Here is a 20562-nt window from a genome sequence, read left to right as displayed (position 1 = left end):
GGCAAGAGCACAAACTATCCGATTGGAACTCCTCCACCTGCCAAGAGAAGTAACTCTTCCTTTTATGAGCCAATTGAAATTCAGCTCACAGGCGATCCATTCTGTCAATGACATGAGGAGTCAGGACAACCTTGCAACCCCCAACACTAATAACACTGTAATGGTCAGAGATAGATCAAGCTGAGCGCTGATAGTTAGAGCAGGTCTTCGGCCTCTCATAAGTGTTGACTGCAGTCAATTTTTGCCTTCATTTGTTTTGAGCAGATGCATGCCTGGGTACACCTGCGGTTGATTGTAATAGTTTTCAGTCCGGCGGCCGACTGACAAATGATCTGCAATTTCAGCTATTCGCTCAAAGAGGATCTGCCCAGGCATAATGCATGCCACTGTATATACTCAAATAACCAATATACAGGAAACCGCCTTCTTTTACTTTGCATGGACCAGTCAGCTGTACCCTCTGACACCATGTGCTCCTCAGAATGGCACTGCAAGGTTCATTACCGCTTCCAGAATCAATCCTTGAGCTGTTTCTCCCAGACATTAGGCTCACGGCTGCTTTTCGCTCACACATAAGTGTTTTTGAATCAATAGACAGCTGAGAGGAAAACGTGTAATTCGACTGAGAAAGGGTTTCTGTTGACAGACCCACTTTAAGCTGCACAGAGACCCGCTCCTTGTCGTTGTCGTCACTGCCACTAAGGGGCAGTAGAGAGCCTCAAATGAACGCGGCACATCTTCAGGGCACACTATCTTCACTGAAATTCTGTTTACTAATTAAACACTGTGGGTGTCATCATCTATTATTATCCTGCTCACACCACTTAATATACAACCGATGTTAAAATGTCCTGTACAACAGCACATAAGAGATAGAATATTTCTATTGCTACATATGTATGACTTTAACTGCACAGACTAATTGTATTCTTCATGTGAGAAAACTATAATATCCACAAGACAGATTGAAGTATTGTGGCTTACTTCTACAGACATCACAGCAAACATATGAGGACATATTTTAAAGCATGTGGCCACTCTTGAGCACCTCTAGTTCAGCGGGCCACCCTATTGTATCTCTAAGTTTCCCCTAATTTAAAGTATGGGGTGGAGGGTGTGGGGGAATTGAACACCTTGTGGGCAGTCTAGACGTTTTTATTATGACAGTAACTCGCTCCAGAGCGGACACACCCATATCACTATCGAAAATCTGATAGTGGGATTGTCGCTCCTGGAGGCGGCGCATCCGAACAGCACACAGTAGGCGGCGTCAGTCCGGAGAAGTACGTCCCTCTGAGCTCACTTCCGTCGGTTTGAGTTGGCTGTTCTTCCAGCGCCTCGCAGCTTTTGTTCTCCCATTTCCAACTAGCCAGCGCTGCTGAGAAGAGGGAATCAATCAGTTGGGAAGCGGCAAAGAGTAACGGACCCGTCGGTCGCACAAAAACGCCATATGCAAAGCGCGGTCTGCAAAGAGGATACGCGGTTCTCCGTAGTTACATAATTGGACTACTTTTTCCTCCCCGTATACTGTTGGGTTTATTTTTCTCCACGCTTTATTTTTTTGCACCGAAACTGACTGCCCCCCCTACACCTCCAAACTCAACAAAATGGAGAACGACGACAAATATCTCCCCGAGCTTCTGGCAGAGAAGGACAGCCTGGACTCGTCGTTCACGCACGCCATGAAACTTTTAAACGCGGGTAAAGTACTGTTACACTATCTTTATTTTTGTTTTGTTGTGAATTTTTCCACTGTACGCTTTATCCTCTGGAGTTGAGGAGAGCGGCGCCATGTGTTTGCGGACGGGACGTGAACTACCCCGTTCACCGCTACGCGGAGACGAGGTCCTATTCATGGCTCAAAAACAAAGAAAAATACGTGTGGGCGTTAAAATCTGTAGTTAGTGAACGAATAGCGTCTGAAAGAGTAAACCGCTTAAGGCTATCGCTACACCACGGAGGAGCTACACTTTTCAGTTATTGCGACTAATATCCGCTTCCTCGCGTGCAGCTTTTGTCGCACCTGCTCTTTTCTGTAACTGTCGGTGCTCGTGCGAGTTTAAACTTGGGCACGCGGGCTGTTTCCGTCGTGTGCTCTCGAGTCCCTGTTGATATTATTGCGCAGCAGCCTGTGAATGTGCGCTAGTGTCCAGGAGCGGGGGTCACCTCAGTACTTTAAAGCCGAGAATCGGCCTAGCAGAGGCGACAAAGAGCCTTTAACCGCGGTGCTTGCCGATGGCCACTGCTTAAGTGTCCTTGAGCAAAAAAACTGCAGCCATGGCCGCCCCGGGACTGCTGCCTTGCAGCTGTGTTGAAGCTAGGACAAGTGGACACACACACCTACCTAGTAGTACTGTGTGAGTTGGTCAGCTATCCCTAATACAAAAAAGGATGTTAAAAGCTAGCTATGACTGCTTTATATAAACAAATGTGATTATTTAGTTATGTCAGCCATTGGCCATGTGCTCTGTCAGTAATTGTGAGCCATTTTCTAAAACTGATTTTATTTTATTTATTTGCTTAACTCAGGTAGCCCTGGTGATAATGAAGTTGACCGTTTGGCAAACGTGATTTGGCGAATCTAGGCTGCGTGTGTGAAATTTGGAAGCGTGGACTAACCAGGAAGACAAAGTGTGTCAGGGTGTGCAGTGTGGATGGGTTCCCTCGGTGAAACATCTACTCAGGCTTCTCCTGATCTGCAGCTGGTAGACTGTGGTGTAAGCTGGCATGTTTGCACATTGAAGGCTCGGGAGTTGTCACAGTCAGGAGGGCGGAGGTGGTTTGAGATGGGAGTACTGCAATGGGTGCTGGAGGGGGGAAACCAGGTGCTCTGCCACAAGGAAGAGGTTACAGAGGATGCTCGCAAATACTTCGTGTTGTTTTGTTTCCAGTACAGATTAGAGTTGGACTGTTTTGATTTTTGTTAAAGAATGAACAAGGTCCAAGATGATTTGGCTGATCAGCTGTTTAGGGTGACATAATCACAGCAAAATTGTCTTTTAGAGTGAACAACAGCGAGAGAATGGGCTACGATTTGTTTGATAAATGGCCGAAACTATTCATCGGTGATCAAGTGTTTGCCTTTTAATGGCTCGCTAAGCTGTTTCACTGCTATTCAAATGAACACAAATGTGCAGAGTGAAGCAGTCAACGCACTCAGTGGAAACTGCCGTTGTTTGGCATTCAGTTAATGTGGATTTGCTTGTGAATCAAAGACTTGCAGAGGTGTGTGTTACAACCACAGGAACGGGCTAAAAAGTCAGACGTGTTTTCCCCTCAGAGGGCCACAAATCATAGAAGTGATGCTGCGCTTTACACAGTTGGGACCAGATTTGTATTAATCCAACTCTAAACAGCTGATGAGTGTATGCACAACTGGTTTTTAAGATCAGGTTTTAACTCTATCCTGGTGGTGCTGAATCCCTAAAGTTGGTGCTTTCTGGTTCACGTAAGCGCACATAAGTGCTTCTCATCATTGTGTTGTATGTTGCCACTCTGACTGTTTGGTTGCCTGAAACAATCCCTCTCATCTTCCAGAAATTGACAGAATCCAGAAAGGTGAGACTAAAAAGGAAACGGAGACATACCTGGACCTTTTCACGACGAAGAACATCAAACTCAAGGAGCGAGTGCTCATACCTGTCAAACAGTACCCGAAGGTGAGCTTTCTTTGTCTCCCCTCTTTTCTCCTCCTCCTCCTGTCCTCTCCCGCTTCCCAGCGAAACCCCTCTTGATTTAATTTATCCTGCAGCTGTGTTTCAATTACACAAAGCCACGGGGTTACTTGGGAGTCTCAAATTACTCCTCTCAACCCTGATCTTTAAGGTCCAGAGTATAATTACAGCCGATACTGGCATGTTTTTAAAATCTCACTAAAAGGGATCAAAATGTTAAAATGAGTATAGCTGGGATGGCTCTATATTTCACTGTAATTCATACTGGTGCTCAGATCTTTTCCTGTTTCCATCCCGAGCCTTACTTAGGTTTATCATTTAACCTCAGGTGCATTCAGCCATATCGGTTCAATCCATATCTGGCTCAGACGTAAGGCTGCATTGATTTTAGGATGAGTGTTTGTGATAAAGGCTGTAATCTGTCCTGTAAAACTCAGAGAGCATGCTGCAGCTGCACAATGCATCATTTGCATGCTGCTAAAAAAATAAATAAAATAAAAAGATTAAGTTGCCAGAGTCAGTGTGGTGTCTCTTTTATGGCCCATTGTGTAACTTCTGGTGTTCAGTGCTCTTTTTGAATAGAGCAAACTGCTTTATAAAGAATGAGATCTGTAGGTGCTGCTTCGTTTTCAGCGTCGGATCGATGAGCTGTAGGAGCATCTCCTGTTCTGTGAGGGTCTGATGACTGTCTGATCTCTCAGAATGGGGATGGACCAAATTGGATGGACTCTTGTCTGCTCCACTCCAGTGAAGCAGTCAAGAGGCAGGTGAAGTGAGATAATATTATTCAACGCATTATGTTCCTGCAAGTGCAGCGAAAGCTTCCAAACTTTTAAGCCGAGCCAGCGAGCGACAGAAGCTGTCAGAGAGGGAGAGAGAGCCCAGTTTTGTTTTTTTGTTTTTTTTGGACCAGTCGAGTTGTGATTGAGTTTAAAATGATTGCAAACATGCATTTCAGACATTGGCATTGCAGGTGTGTAATGCAGCCAGTCTGCTGACCCTTTAGGGTTTTGAGGTGGGATAGGACTGATGTACTCCAAATGCAGGACAGGTGCATCCCTAACACCGGCCTTGGGTTTTAGTTGTTCCGTCACACTGCTGTGTCGGGCACGACACAGCTAATGAGCGATTCCAATTATTGGAGCTGCTTTTACTACTTCAGGTTGAAGCGAGGTTCCTTTGGGGCGGCTTTTTGCTAAACGTTTCTGGCAATGACAGCTAATTGCGGGACGCATCATACACACGGTAATTACTTTGTTGAAAGATCGAGGAGGTAAAGTTCTGGCTCACTGCATGGATGATTGCAGTGAATAGCAAACGGCAGTATTACAGCCCTCGGGGGCTCATATCGACTTTGTCTGTTAAATCTACTACTTAAGGCTGCAGTATGTGCAACAAGAGCCCTGACAGACAGACGGTGATTGCCTCTCCCTCACTCTCCTGGTATTAAACTCGCCTCTGCCGTGATTGTCAGGCTAATTTTGTTCTGCTTTGTTTTGCTGTTAGTTCAATTTTGTGGGGAAGATTTTGGGACCTCAGGGCAACACAATCAAACGTCTGCAGGAGGAGACTGGAGCCAAGATCTCTGTGCTGGGCAAAGGATCCATGAGAGACAAAGCCAAGGTACACACACATTCTTACACACATCTGGTCTTATGCACCTGTGGGAAGGTTACCTGAAGCAATAACACATCTGGCCTTTGCTTGAGCGGGATGACAGTTAGTGAGCCCAGATGGAGTCAAGTTGCTGGATGGCTCAGCTGAACATTAACACTCAGCCAAGGGCATTCAAACACTGCACATCTGCTCCAGAGTCTTCAGGATAGCCCACTAAACCTGTTATCTACCAGTTTGATGTAATTATCAAGCTATACAAAGGAAGGGAATACTGCATGTAACCCCTGTTGCCCTCCGAGGTGGAATAAATGTGATTTTTCTCCTTGCATTATTCATTAAATGTTTGAGCTGGCTTCTTCTCACTCTCTATGATGGTTTTTCTTTCAGGAGGAGGGGCTGAGGAAAAGCGGTGAGCCCAAGTATGCCCACCTCTCCATGGAGCTGCACGTGTTCATCGAGGTTTTTGCGCCTGTGCCCGAGGCTTACCTGCGCATGGCCCACGCCATGGAGGAGGTCAAGAAGTTCCTGTTTCCGGTGAGTTTGCCAGTTCTGCTTTTGGCCATCTGTGAACTTGCCTGTGTGGAGTTTAGTAGAGCGTTTTGTGCCGTTTATTAACTGCAAAACTAAGCCTGTAAAAGGTCAGCAATGTGGAAAACACCCAGCACCTTAACAGGGGGAAGTGATGTCGGGAGATTTCTCAATTTTAATTCAGAGTCAGAGTGAGAATAGTTGAGGTTAAACATGACTTTGCCATGAGAATAGAGGCATTTTTGTTGTAGCTTAAAAGAAGATGCTTCGTTTTGTTTTTTTTAATTATGGATTTGCTTTCCAAAGATCACCTCACACAAACACTGTTTTGAATCCAGGATTTGCTTCTTCTCTCTTGTATAAGTGTATTTTATACTTGTATAATTGAAACAGCGCTTCCTTTTCTCAGTGATATCTGAGCCCTTGTACAGGCTGAGCTCTGGCTGCAGTAAACGATTATTTTCATTGATCTGGGTGCCCATTCTTTTCTTAAACATAGTCTAATAAATGCTATTGAAGATGTTTTGCCTGTCTTAAATCCCAGGTAGATCTTTGAAAAGGGTTTTGTCTCATTCCCTAACATGACTGTCTTCACCGCCATACAAGAGAGGGGAAATATAAATAGTCAACCCAGTTAAGCTGGAATTGGGGAATTAATTGGTATTACTTCTTGAACAACAGGAGATTAATTGAATCACAAAGTAGTTGCCTCTTAATTTTCAACTAAGTAATTGGCTAATCGTCTCAGCTCTGATTTGAGCTGCATGCATGCAGTCAGCAAGTTTTTCTTCAGGCCCATTTGCACACAGATGTAGGAGATGTCAGTTTCCTAATATGACTTTATTTTCCGCTTGGTTTTGATTCAAGATTGGTTTTTAAGCTCGTTATTGATTGAACTTTGAGCAAATCCTCACAAATGCCTTTAAATCTGAAAATAACACTCACCCATACCCACTTTAATGCAACTTCATGATTTCTTTAATTGTAGAGGTTAGAAGTTGTTTTGGATTGTAAATGCAGTTTCCCCACCGCCAAGCTGGGAAAAGTTTGTGAAGCTACACCGAAAGTGTTCTCGTGGTAATCAAGTGAAATTACGTTTCAGAAAGGTGGAGAGAGCCGCAGCGTGCTGGTTAGACAAAGCTTTGGGAGGAGGGCCTGCTAGGACAGCCGGAGGAGATTGAGTGGGTATTTACCTGGAGCAAACACACTCTGCGGCACAGTCCAGGCACGTAAAGCAATCAGCTTAAGAGGAGGAATTGGGCCGCTTTCACTGTGTCAGCAGGGTTGCCCCCTTCATGTGGCTTGCCTACTTTTCTGCTTTCACCTGAGTCTCATTCTTCAGAGAGGAGAATCGGCCTGGAGTTGTAGAGCTTCGAGACGGATGTGTGGCTGTATTCACTGTGCGCAGCCCACGCCTGCTTTGTTGGTTTTATGCTGAGAGATTCTTGAGTGCCAGCCAGCTCGGTGTGCTGTCGGGCCCAGCTGAAGCCCACAGTCCTCTCACAATGGCTCTCACCAAAGCAGGCCAATAGGCCCAGGGGTTTGTGAGCTGCCTTACATTTTTTTTAATTAGTGTGCAGAGCACTATAGAAAGAATAATTTGGAGGCTAGATGAATGGGCTGATGAACCAGCTGCGGTGTTGGTGTTGCTGCGTTATGTAAAAGTCAGCCGCTTACAGAAGCTGTCGTTACAGTTTAAGACCATAATCTGTCAGGCGTGACGGCCTTCATTTAGAGCAAGGCTGTGTTTTAATAAATGACTCAGATGGAGAATGGGTGGATGTAATTTGTTGCTGAAACTTTTATGTATTGCCTGTACTTCTGCTTAGGTATTCCACAGGGATGTTCCTGGTGACTAATTTACTTTTTTTGGGGGGGGGTCTCAGATTGATGGAATGGCCTTAAAGTAGGAAAACTGAGCATGGAGGTGGCTGAATGCATGTTGATTTACAAGCCATTTGAAATTAGAGCAGGGCGATATGACCAAAAATATTTATCACGATATACATTTGAAAATTTGCCATAACGATATAACTGACGATGTAATTGACACTAGACAAAATACTTTACAACTCCACAACTTGATTAGTGCAAAAAGAAAAAACATCAATATATTTTCACTTAAACAAGCAGCTGTTTTTTATGTGCATGAAAGTTATATAAAAATTTAACAGTGCAAATACAAATTCCTTACTGACAGTTTAACCAAAAGGTATTTCCAGTGGAAACTGGCTGACATATCCTCAGCATAACCATGTATAATATCCACAAAACTTAAAAAGAGGTTATACACACACAATACGGTAATATTATGTTGAAGCACAGTACGCATCACTCCGCGAGGCTCCTGCCTACGATAGCCGTAATGCTCCGACAATCCATCAAGCGGTGCGGCTTCGTAGCTTAGCAAAGTCGTACTAAAACATTTGACAGATTTTCGAGCGCCGTGTACGACATAAAATCATTTCGAGGTCAGTAAACACAACCAGAATTCATTCATAAGGCACACGGGATTATAAGGGGCACTGTCGATTTTCAGAAAAATCAAAGGATTGATTTTAAGTGTGCCGTATTTTCCAAAAAACACGGTAATAACGACGGCCCGCTAGCATGCGCTACCAAAAATAGCTTTGTTGTGTATCTGACGGACGAAAGCTAAACCAGTTCCACACCACTGAAGTTGCAGCATTTTTACAAACCAATTCTGGTTCATCTGTTTCATTCAACGATCTGCTTTCGCCCTTCTCATTCTCCGCCATGTGCGTATGAAAACAAAGGCACTGCGCATGCGCGTTTTACCCATATTCTATTGCGATATTTCATTTTCTTATCGTTGCCCAACATTATACCGGTATTACCGGCTCGCACTGGAACGGTTTGCAGCCGAGTGTGAAGCAGCGGGAATGAGGATCAGCACCTCCAAATCTGAGGCCATGGTTCTCAGCCGGAAAAGGGTGGAGTGCCCACTCCGGGTCGGGGATGAGTTCCTGCCCCCAAGTGGAGGAGTTCAAGTATCTCGGGGTCTTGTTCGCGAGTGATGGGAGAAGGGAGCCGGAGATCGACAGACGGATTGGGGCTGCAGCTGCAGTAATGCAGACGCTGCACCGGTCCGTCGTGGTGAAGAGGGAGCTGAGTGTAAAAGCGAAGCTCTCAATTTACCGGTCGATCTACGTCCCTACCCTCACCTATGGCCACGAGCTGTGGGTAGTGACCGAAAGAACGAGATCGCGGATACAAGCGGCAGAAATGAGCTTCCTCCGAAGGGTGGCTGGCCTCTCTCCCTTAGAGATAGGGTGAGAAGTTCGGCCATCCGGGAGGGGCTCAGAGTAGAGCCGCTGCTGCTCCACATCGAAAGGAGCCAGCTGAGGTGGTTCGGGCATCTGACAAGGATGCCCCCTGGGCGCCTCCTGGGTGAGGTGTTCCAGGCATGTCCCACCGGGAGGAGGCCCCGGGGCAGACCCAGGACACGCTGGAGAGATTATATCGCTCGGCTGGCCTGGGAACGCCTTGGTGTTCCCCCGGATAAGCTGGAGGAGGTGGCTGGGGAGAGGGAGGTCTGGGCCTCTTTGCTTAGGCTGCTGCCCCCGTGACCCGGCCTCGGATAAAGCGGATGAAGATGGATGGATGGTATGATATGATATGGCCCAGCCCTATTTGAAATGTCATTCTCCTATAATTATTTTAAATTGGCACAGGTGCAGGTGTAGTCATATGTAGATGTGTCAAACAGCAGCTCCACTGTCCGTGCAGGTTCGAAGCCGCATGCATGTAAAGAACACAGTTAACACATTGCTGCATTGGAGTGGCTGTGTGCCAGTTTACTCTGACATGCAACTGTTTGTGTTTTAGATCACAGCAGTTTTGGTGTCATACTGGTCCACAAGGCTGTCAGCTGTCTTACTTCTCACCTTGTATGTTTGTAACTTCCTGTCAGAGCGAGAGAGGAGGTTGCTGCTGCAGCCCAGGCCAGTGGCGGGAGGGCTGAATATCGGCCATCTTAGACTTGAGTTATTTTATTAGAAAAAATTAGTTTATTTGACTAAGACAGTGAGTCTCTCACAGCCCTGTGATTTCAGCAGGGTTTGTCTTCTTTGTTCTTCCTCATCCTGTTTATTTGTGTATATCTGCACATCGACCAACGTGAATGCAGAAGGATTTCTCTCTCTTCTATTGATCGTAACGTCTACAGATCCTTGATTAAACTCAACACCTTGTTGGGTAAAGACTTTGCATCCTCTGCAGCATCAGCTGGACTGCTCCTCCCTTCAGGTGAATTTCTAATCAGTCAAATGCTCTGCCTGCTTTTGCTGCAGATAAGTTGAAAGCTGTGCATCTCATATTCCAGTAGGGGTTTTTTTTTTTTTTTTTTTTTTTTTTGACATCATTAGAGCTCTGTCACTATTCCAGTCTGGGGAGTGATATGAAAAAGAATTGATTGGGTCACAGTGCAGCTCTTGTGATTGCTCCCAGAAGAAAGGCGGAGGATTGGGCTGCAGGATTTGTGCTGCTGAGACAGGCAGCTTGGCTAATCCACCCCAAGTTATTGTTTTTGCAGATAAAATAAGGTAACTGCTCATGCAGTCACACCAGACTTGTCAAGGAGTGTGCAGAGAAGTGATTTACATTTTGTGCATGATGGAGAGACACAGGAAGGCACGGAGTGTGGATGGATGCTTTCCAACCTCCAGCCTCCCACATCCACATCCCCCCCTCCTCTCTTTAACACTCTGAGTCACTGGCACTGAGACTTTTTCTTCCAGTCGCTCTGTTAGCCGTTGGGAGGGGTGGCGTGTTTTGAGCAGCTCGGAAATGATTTCACTCTTTTATTCATCACTCCTCTTTCCACGCTGCCTCCTTTCCTTTCTATTTTTTTGTGTTTGCACAGTCACTTTTCCATTTCTTTTCTTCTTTTTTTTGTCTTAGTATTATCGTCCTCACTGTGTGTGTTTGTGTGTATAGGATATGATGGATGATATCTGCCAGGAGCAGTTCATGGAGATGAGCTACCTGAACGGAGGCCAGGATCACGGAGCCCGAGGCCGAGGTGGCCTGCCAGTCAGGGGCCGCGGTGTCCCCCCTGCAGGAGCACACAGGTGAGGAAGTGCACACAAACACACACAATTTCTCATAACAGCTGTTGCATCACTGAATATGTATGTATGTATGCACATACATACATTTTTATTGTTGTTGTTTAATTCTCAATGATTTGGAATGCTTGGGGTCATCTCAGGCCCAGCAGGCTGCCCGGCTCTATATGCCGTCAAAAGCATGGTTAATATTAAGCTACAACCACCTACCAGTTAGCTGAGCTTAGTATTTAAAAAAAGAAACGTATAATCAGCTATTCTTACCCTGCCAGGAGTTTAAAGATTACAAATAAATAAAAATTTTAAACAAGCTCATTTTCTTGGCTGGTATCAGATTTTTACATTTTTGCCAAGTTTCTCTGTCAGCCTTAAAAATCCTGTACCAGTTGGGCTCTAGAGTTGGGTTTGCTTTTTGCCCCTGCTGCTGTCTTTATGCAAACCTTCTCTTTTTTTTATTTTTTAAATATTTATTTATTTTTAAATATGAAGGCAATGTGAGCAGGAAGCACAAATATGTTGAGGGATTGGCTGCGTTTGTTCAGTAAGGAGTTACTTGTAAAGAAAACTATTTGCACTACAAAAACTAACGTGTATACTTTTATTTTGTTTAAAAAAAAAAACTATAGCAGAAGTGCAGCCATGTGTCTGGTCAGATAGAAAGTACCATTTTGTTATGTGTTAGTTCACTGAAAGGCTTCAGATAAGAGTTCTCACTTTTGCAGTTTTGTCTTATTATACAATATTTAAAATAAAAATAACATCCACAAATATTTCCAAAGATGTAGTTCAGCTCGTTTGAGTTTGAGACCCCTGCTGTAGATCATCGCGGCAATAACCCAGAGTTCTTGGTTCCAGGGGCAGGGGAATGCCGCCTCGTGGTGCTGCCGCCAGGGGAGGTGTGACTCGAGGTGGCCCAGCCAGAGGTGGCGCAGTGAGGGGTGCCCCAGCAGGCAGAGGAGGACCTCCCGCAGCACCCGCCAGGGGAGCTGTGGCACCCCGTGCCAGACTCATAGCTGGAGGACCTCCCCAGAGGATGCCACCACCGCCTCCACACCAGCACAACCCCGGTGCAGCTGCTGAAGGCTATGACGAATATGTAAGTACCACTGCCAGTGGAAATGAATTTATCCTTTCACATTTATTTTGTAGGTTTATTAGTATCACACACAAACGTCACTTCTAGTGTTGTATTTGATGAGCTAGATATAAGAAATGTGCAGAGACGCCTCAGTTGTCTGTGTAGACGTTATGCTTTCAGGTTTGACGTTGCTAAATCTGACCTCTCCACTGCTCGTCTCATCTCAATAAGATCTTTCTTGACGTTCTGTTAGCTTTGAATTGCTTGTCCGTCGTCATAGGAATAAGTGATTTCAGATGCTCGAGACATAAGGGGAGCGTGTCTGCTTTTGTACAAGTGGAGTTCTTTGGGGACATCTTGACATTCATGAACAAGACTCTCCTTAAATCTCACCCTGTTTTTTCTTTTTTTTTTCCCCTTCTCTCTCTTTCCCTCTCTGTTTCCTTCCCTCTCCAGGGCTACGATGAGAGCTACACAGATACGGCCTACGAGTCTTACGACAGCTATTACAGTCAGCCGCAGGCGTGAGTGAATCAGACGTCTCTTTGGTTTTCACCTGCTTCTCACAGAATGCACACACATCGCCTAGTTGCTAGTTTCACTTGAAATGGGATTTGAGAGCAGCAGTAATACTTTTTAGCCACTCTGCACAAATTCAGCATTGATAGTACTTTGTGTTTCATGCTGTGGATGCCAGTGTTATTTAGAAGGACCAGCCGGGACTCAGATGTTCCATAGTAGAGAGCCAAGCTTTGATCTTATTCGTAGAAGCCAATTAGCGTCCCCCTAGACATTACAGTCAGCTGCTTGATGTTTTTCAAAGATTTAAAAGTGATTTTTCTTTTTATTCTTTTTTCCCTGTTTATGACCAACAGAGAGCCAGAATATTATGACTATGGACATGGGGAGACCACAGAGTCGTACGAGTCCTATGGTAAAGAACAATTTTTTTTATTACAATAAAAGACAAACATCCTTACTGAATTGATCCTCTGTATATTTGTTATTGCGTGTTGGTGTCTGAAATATGCATGCACGTCAGCCCATAATGTCTCTGATTGTCTTTAAAAACAGTAAAAAAAATAAATAAATCATCAGCCAGATTAAATTTTCCAAAACGTGCATTTTGTCAGCTAATATTGACTTTATTGATTGATATCACTGTCAGCTAATAGAATGGCACTGATACTGAGATCTGTCAGCATCAGTGCCATTGTGTCACATTATTTTCTGCTGCCTAAATGTTAAACATGTTGTAATGAAGGCTGAAAAAGACAAAGCTATAAGGAAAACATTGGCATTGCCAGATGGTTATTTTAAAGATCTGAAATTGGACAAAATTGATCATCCACAATGTGATGGGACAGTTCTTCACCCTGATCCAAACTGACGGCTGTATTTCACAGTTAAATATTCTTTAACGCTAAAGTCACACTGTAGAGTTTTTGACTTCTTGTTGATGTGTTGTGACGTGTTGTAGGTGCCGTGCACGGTCAGATGTAGGATTTAGTGCTTTTCCAACATGTCCGATAAACTGAACGGTGCCACAGGGCAGCTCTAATGTGCGCTCAGTCAAAGGCTCTTTGTTGGAAATGTTGAATTATTGATGTCTATTTTTTTTCCCGCTTCCTCTCCAGGCCAGGATGACTGGAACGGCACCCAGCGGACAACTCCGGGGAAGGCCCCTCCCCCCTCTCGAGGCGGCAAGACGACTTACCGGGAGCACCCATATCGACAGTACTGAAGCGGACTCGCCACCCTTAGTGTCGCCCTGACAAGCACCTGTCTACCACGGCAGCTCTCGCTTTAAGAAGCCCGACAAAAGTAATTGTCTGTTTTGTCTTTGGTTTGGTCTTTTCCTACGCCGGACTTTATACAAGAGAGCAAATTGGGAACTGAAAATCGGAACTGGTTTTTGAGATTTGACCGCGAACTCCCTCCCCCACCCCTTCTTTGTCGCACCAACCAACCATCCAACCAACCAAAGCGGCTTTTAGATGGGTCAGAGATGAGAAGTTGGCGTTCTATATAGTTTTTCTTTGAGTTTTTTTACGTTTTGCTGTCATTTTTTCCTCTGACCCTTTTTACCCTCCTCTGGCTTTTTTGCATTGTTGATCGTTAATTTTTAATTATTTTTATTTTATTTTTTTAACTGTGTGGGAGTAGTCGTTTCTAGTTGAATAAGTGGCTCATTATCCACTTGTCTAAGGAATCCATTTTAATTGTTTTTATATACATATATATAAAGAATCTGTTGAGGGTCAGTTGCAGATTCCCATTTAGGCTACATTTCAAAATTCTGTTAATATAGCCAAATAAAAGACCTTTTAAACGTTCAGTTATGTAATATAGAAACAAACAAAAACCCAAATCCTTAAATGAAGCAAAGGCTAACTCAAGTACAATTCATTCTTGATTATGGTTTGTTGTTTAAATAGTTCTAAAACGTTGTCCATTTAGACTTAGGCAGCAATATTTGTCATTGTACTTAGAGTTTTGAAATATAGCCCTAATAGACACTGTTGAGATGGACTGTCCTCATATCCTCAATTTGTTTGTCATGTTTAAAAAGAAAAAAATTAATAATTTTAAGACTGAAGACAAAATGTTTGTTTAATGAGAACACGGACGAGACCTGGTCTCACCTGTTGTGCTAAAAGAAAAAAGAAACACACGGTTCAGGTCTTGATTTTGTGATCTGACTCTACATAAACTGCATGCACAAAGTACACAAAGAAGGATTGGGACAAAAATCTCCACATGGGTCTTCTCTTTCTATAGAGAAGGGATCCTGCAGCTCAATCCGAACTCTTGTACATATTTTAAAACATCCTAACTGTACTTATTCTGCCACTAGTATCTGTACCCTCTCCATAAAATGCATTATGCTACATGTGTAAGCTTGCCTAAATAGGTTACTAAATCTGTCCAAAAGATGTTTTGCAGCAGTTTGTCAATAAAGCTTAGTTTGTTTTTTATGAAACTTAACTTGCTTTATTTGTTTCCTGTCCTAGTAAAATTCTGAAATGGCCTTTTTTAAACCAGCAGTCAGATGTAGGTGTTTTCCTTTGTTTCTCATTCAAAAGCGCTTTTTAAATCTAAATGAATGTATTGACGTCTGAAGACTTTAACCCTACTAAATGATGTCTTGATTGATTATCAAAAGAGCACAACTTATTCTTTCTCTCTCTTTCTATACTTTTTAAAAAGGACCCAGAGGTAAGACCTCTAAAATAACCTGGATAGCTTCCTAATGTGTATAGAGTTCTAAAGCATTGAATGCCTGGGTACGTATAAGACTTTTTCAATCCTCCTACCTGTGGTCGTAATCCTTAATGAGAATTGCTTTTATAGCATCTGAAAATTAACTGAGTTCAAACCACCATTCAGGTCTAGGCTTCATTGTCATGAATGACAGCTGGCGCGATGGCTACTTTAGTACAGAGTGTAATGGCAGTGCAATGGAGAGGATGGTTATAACCTAGAGAACTCCACTGTAAAGGTAACCTAACCCTAAATGTTTAATTTCTTAGTGTGTTTATCCTTTGACATAAACTTTCTGGTAAATGCGTACAATTTCTTAAAATATCATTACAGTCATGGCATCAAAAAAGAATCGACTCAAAAGTAAGAAAAACGTAACTTCCAATATCATACAGTAGTGGATTTCATGTACCAAAATAACTGTGCTGTGTACTAACAAAATATAATAGGATAGTGTTAATGCAACTCTTGCTAAAAAGAACAAAGCCAAATCTGTCATCATCTTCTGTACAGTTGAGCTGCTGTTACTTTTTTTATTTGCTGTGTAAAAGTTGCTTACTGTAATATTTCAAAAGGTTGTGCCTGTACAGAGTTATCTGAAAAAGAAAGCTTGAGTTGCATGAGCATATCTTCTCCTGTAGATGTTGCATGATCTGTCTCGAGTTTCTCCCAGTGTTTTTAGACAAGGTATTGATTTGGGGTTTGTCCTTCCTTCAGGCACAGCTATCGGTCACTGAGTGCCCGGAGACTGACGGTCGGCTGGACAGAGACCATGCAAATGTCAGGTTGGTTCGCTGCTACGCCTCACCCATTTAAGAGCTGCGCTGCTGCACGCATCATCTAGAGCCCTTGTATACCTCAGACAGCCGTTGATGCTCTTACATCACAGCAGGAATGTGCGTCTTTGCAGATGCTGTATTTGGAGACTGACTGATATTATTGGCTAAATGCAGACATTTACTAATATTTATGGTGTTTGGAACAACAACGACATTTAAAAAGCCAGCAAACGGCTGATCTGAACAGAGCCAGATTAAAACAAATGACTACAGACAAGTCTGCTGGTTTCAAATGTCTGACAGGAGGAGAGGAAAAAAATGCTGTGTTTGAATATCAGATTTTTATAGGTAGTTAACAAAAATCAATGGCTAGATACACCTTAGTTAAAGGTTATTTTGCTGTTGACAAAGACTAAAGCTAATTATTTATTCATTTGTTATTCATTGTTAACGAAGCCTACATCGTTATTTGGAGGGGTAACTGTGAAATGGTAACTGATACCCATAAAAGGTAAACTGCTGATTAAACACTTGTGCATTTTTGACATGTTTAAATGACTGTTACAGAGTTGGAATTCATCCTCATAGGTTTAAAAAGCCTCTAAGTTTGTCTTGTGGTGGTTCCCATTTAAATCTTTGCAGGTTACATCAACTCTATGTATACACACATTTCTAATAAGGTGCACAAGTAAAGGGTTGGTTTTCTGAAGGATTTTATGAAGTACTGATGGCAAAGATTTAATGCAAAGTATTCAATTTTCAATTCGATTTTATTTATACAGCACCAAATCACAACAACAGTTGCTTTATACTGTAAGACCCTGCAATAAATACATATAGAGAGCAACCCAACAATCATATGACCCCCTATGAGCAAGCACTTTGGAGACAGTGGGAAGGAAAAACTTCCTTTTAACAGGAAGAAACCTCCGGCAGAACCAGGCTCAGGGAGGGGCGGGGCCATCTGCCCCCACTTATGAATCCCACTTTAGGAAAAGTCATAGTTTGAGTTAAAATAGGCTCATTAACAGCATCACTTCTGTGCGTATCTCTCACATTCATGTGATTTGACAACTAATGAAACCTTTGTTACAAAATAACTAAGTTTGCTAATTGGTAACATATTTTACCCTTAGTAAGAATAAATCCGCAGTCATGTGTATCACTTGTGTCAGTTGTCATTAATAGTTATTGATGACGGATATAAATGTTATTCTGAAAGGACGACTCTTATAATATTTTATATCAATGTAAGTGTAAGACTAGCCTGAGAGTGTCTACACAGTTTGTAGGTAATGTTCTTAAACATTCAAAGGCACTGGTATGGCCATTTAACTCCCCACCCCCCTGCACTGCTGCAAACGCCTCTGGCTCCGTTCAGCCGGTGTAACATTATGCAGCAGCAACACGTTCATGATATTCACAGCATTTCAAAGGTTGGTTGATTCTGATGATTGCCCGGGCTCCTGTAAGTCGCCTCTGCTTCTCACAATGCCTGTGAATTGGTGTGTGGCCGCGGCTAGCCTTCAGCAAGTCTGAGCGAGCGAGGAGAGCTCGATGCCCGTGTCGGGGTGGTCTCAGGAAAAGTGACTAATGAGGATCTGTAGCCTCACTCACTCTGACTGAAGGAAAAGAGCAGCATGAGGACTCTGGCCATTCCTGAAATGGAACGAGAGGGGTTGGGCGGGGGGTGTTTTTCTTATGATGTCCTGTCTGCACCTTGAAGGCAGGAAAAGTTGAATGATGGCTGGAAAAGTATTGCTCGGTGTTCAGACTTTGAGAAGCTGGCAGAGAAAGTGGATAACAAAGCATTTAAGGCCACTTTAAAGGAGGTGTTTTGACAGAAAGGTCACCCACTTGTTAGAAGAATGTGCTCAACATGACTATTTTTAGGAAGAAAATCCTTTCTTTAAAAAAAATTATATATATATCAAAATCCTCTCGTTCCAGCGGCTTCAAGTCCAGGCGTCTCAGAATTGTTGGATTCCGCTTCGTGTTTCTTTCAAATTGCTGGAAAATACTCTGAATCGGAGCGCTGCGAACACATTAGCTGTTGATTGAAATGGTAATGCGCTAATCCAAAATCGGCAGTCTTGCCAATAATTATGTTTCACTTAAAATGTTGCTTAGTTACAGCAGAAGAGCTGTGCTGCTTGGCAGGAAAATGACCTTTTAATTATTGCAGCCAATGCTTAAAAATTGAATTAGAAAAGTGGCCTCGTATTTTTTCCCCCCCTTTTTCATTCTAAATTGCCGCAGAGCAGGAAACAAGGGACGACTTAGGGACATTAAGAATCAGCATTGTGTATTTACATGTCCTCTCATGCCAACATCTTTTTTTTTTCTTGTCTCCTCTGCAGTTGAAGCCGTGCACAGGAGCAGCTCAGCATGGTGTCGTGGTCAGACGGAGCTGAAAAGGAGTGGCCTCGAGGCCCAGTTCTGTTCCTGGCAGGGGTTGTGGGAGGTGATGGCGGTGGGTGGGGGAAGGGAAGAGGAGCAAATGGGTGGTGAGAGGTGGCCGGCTGCCATGTCATCCAAAGGAGCCAGCTGATTTAGAGGTTGGGGGGAGATGAGGAAAAAGAGAAAGGAGCCGGTTGAGACTGCAGCTGGTCAGCGAGCAGACTGAGAGACTCCCATTTCACATGGACTCTTTCCTCCTATTTATATAATTTCTCGTCACTATCGAATTAGAGCACGTTATTCTCGTGTTAATTATTTTCAAGTCTGGAAGACGCCCACTCGAAGCCCGCGCTGATTGTGCACACTTTTGCGCGTGGCTTGCGCAGACCACCCCGTGGTCCGAGCAATGTAATTGTCACAGCCTAATTTACCATAAAATGAGCGCTCCTGTTATAGCAGGCTGTGAAATCATTTTTAATTTCCTTTAACTGTTGAGTTTAACATAAAAGGAAACTCTTACTTTCCACCAAGGCGAGCTGTATCCGTTTCACCAGCCAGCAGTTTTGTATCCCGCCACTGAATTAGAATCCAGGCTCAAGAGTTAGAAATGATCGGTGTCTCGCTGAGGACGAGTTCGCGAAACGCACTCTTGCCACCTCTCGCACGAGCCCCATGCGACGCCGCGGATAATGAATGCTAATGCTAAGCACATGCAAATGCTTCCTATTTGCATGTGCTTGCATGTACCCTCGCCGCGTATGTGAAAGGCTTTCATAAGCAGCGCTGGCCTGTTCTTTGCAGTTCAGCATCCAGCATAGAATTCGACGAGATGGAGTCGCATGTGAGAAAGGGGACAGAGGGTGAAGGCAGACATTACTAACATCCCTGCCATCCATCCATCTATCCATCATGCTTGTGTTGATTTGATTCCCCTCTCTGCCATTTTCTGCCATTATCACTGATGATATTACAGCTGCCTGTGGTGCCGAGTTACATTTAGAGGTCAAAACTGTACTTTCCTGTATTAAAAACAAATTTGTGTCCCGATCTGCTGGTCACAGGCAGCATTAGCCAAGTCAGAGGCTCCATTTCGTTTAATGAAAAGGCCAGCAGCTCTGAGGATAGAACATTAGATATTAGGATAGAAACCATCATTTGAGATGAAATGTCAACGGGCCATAGCCAAAACAGACCATTTTTCAGTCTTTATGTGCCATTATGTCTAAAATAATGATTTCTGCGTCTCCTGTAATCTAATGAAAGATGAGTGATGGTGTGGAAACCGCTTCCTTTGTTTGGATCGATGGAACTGTCAAAAGTGTGAGGTTTGGAAGTAAATACTACTGTGCATTGATCAATAAAGGTTGACTTGAATATAAAAGAGCTGTGTATCGGTCATCTGCATAGGTGTAGCTTCTGGGAGGGAGGGGTGGGCACAGACATCACATCCCGCTAATATGGGGAGCTTCCCCCCCTCTCTCCAACAAACTAGTTTATTCCCAATCTGGTGATGTCACAATATCAGGTTATAATTACCATAAATGTTTTCAGTCAAAATCGTTCTTCTAGCGTTTCATAGAAGTTTTTCACTTCAACTGGTTTGGGTGCAGTGTGGTTACAACAACAGACTATACGAAGAGTGGAAGTCTGTGTGATGCTGTCACCTGCTGGGTTTGAAGTCTGCATTTTGAAGCATCAACTTTGGTAACTTTTGGAGTCAGACGGCATCAGATTTGGATGAGAGGTAGAACAACAGTTAACTGTCAAGCTTGGTTAGCAACCTGCTACCATAAACTGTACAATGCTACAGATTTATACATCCTAACTTCTGGATGCAGCAGGCCAATAACATGAGCATACAATTTTCACTAAAACCCAAACGTTTGTTTTAAATAATGACATTAAGATGGTCAGAAAAAGGCCAACAGCTACTTAAATCATTCACATTACACGAGGTGAGACCTAGCAAACAGCAATCAGCTACAGCTGCCTGTGTTGAGAAAATGGTTCCAACACTTCCTCAACTCGAACGTCAGGTGGAATAATTGCCAAAAAAAATAACCCACAGTTGGAAGGGGTCAACTAAAATTAAGTTTTCTTTTTTTGTCAGTTTGTCAGCTCAAAAACAAAAC

The 20562-nt window shown here is 43.5% G+C and overlaps 1 protein-coding gene across 2 annotated transcripts; it reads left to right on the top strand.

The window, feature by feature from the left end:
- Positions 1–1276: 1276 nt before the first annotated feature.
- On the top strand, positions 1277–19811 carry khdrbs1b (KH domain containing, RNA binding, signal transduction associated 1b). Of its 2 annotated transcripts, XR_014799230.1 has the most exons (11): positions 1277–1701; positions 3538–3659; positions 5181–5297; positions 5679–5825; positions 10779–10912; positions 11765–12005; positions 12444–12511; positions 12863–12921; positions 13625–13811; positions 15969–16036; positions 18391–19811. XR_014799230.1 is itself a non-coding variant. In XM_084919263.1 (9 exons), exons 1-9 carry the CDS (start codon positions 1608–1610, stop codon positions 13729–13731), a joined length of 1089 nt encoding a protein of 362 aa, XP_084775389.1. In that variant the 5' UTR covers positions 1277–1607; the 3' UTR covers positions 13732–14970. The 2 variants fall into 2 exon arrangements, 1 of the variants encoding a protein (XP_084775389.1); XM_084919263.1 differs by lacking the exons at positions 15969–16036; positions 18391–19811 and having other exon boundaries at positions 13625–14970.
- Positions 19812–20562: the final 751 nt, after the last annotated feature.

The sequence above is a fragment of the Perissodus microlepis genome, chromosome 22 (genome assembly GCF_051167445.1).
Source record: "Perissodus microlepis isolate ML-2025 ecotype Zambia chromosome 22, ASM5116744v1, whole genome shotgun sequence".
NCBI lineage: Eukaryota > Metazoa > Chordata > Actinopteri > Cichliformes > Cichlidae > Perissodus > Perissodus microlepis.
The sequence above is the reverse complement of the archived record's forward strand: the minus strand, read 5'-3'. Positions and strand labels throughout refer to the sequence as shown.

Excerpts from the sequence above, each read along its gene's own strand:
- khdrbs1b (XM_084919263.1), top strand. The coding sequence starts at position 1,608 with ATGGAGAACGACGACAAATATCTCCCCGAGCTTCTGGCAGAGAAGGAC. Across the intron at positions 5,298-5,678 it reads CCATGAGAGACAAAGCCAAG|GAGGAGGGGCTGAGGAAAAG; the intron begins GTACACACACAT and ends TTTTTCTTTCAG. Across the intron at positions 10,913-11,764 it reads CCCCCTGCAGGAGCACACAG|GGGCAGGGGAATGCCGCCTC; the intron begins GTGAGGAAGTGC and ends TCTTGGTTCCAG.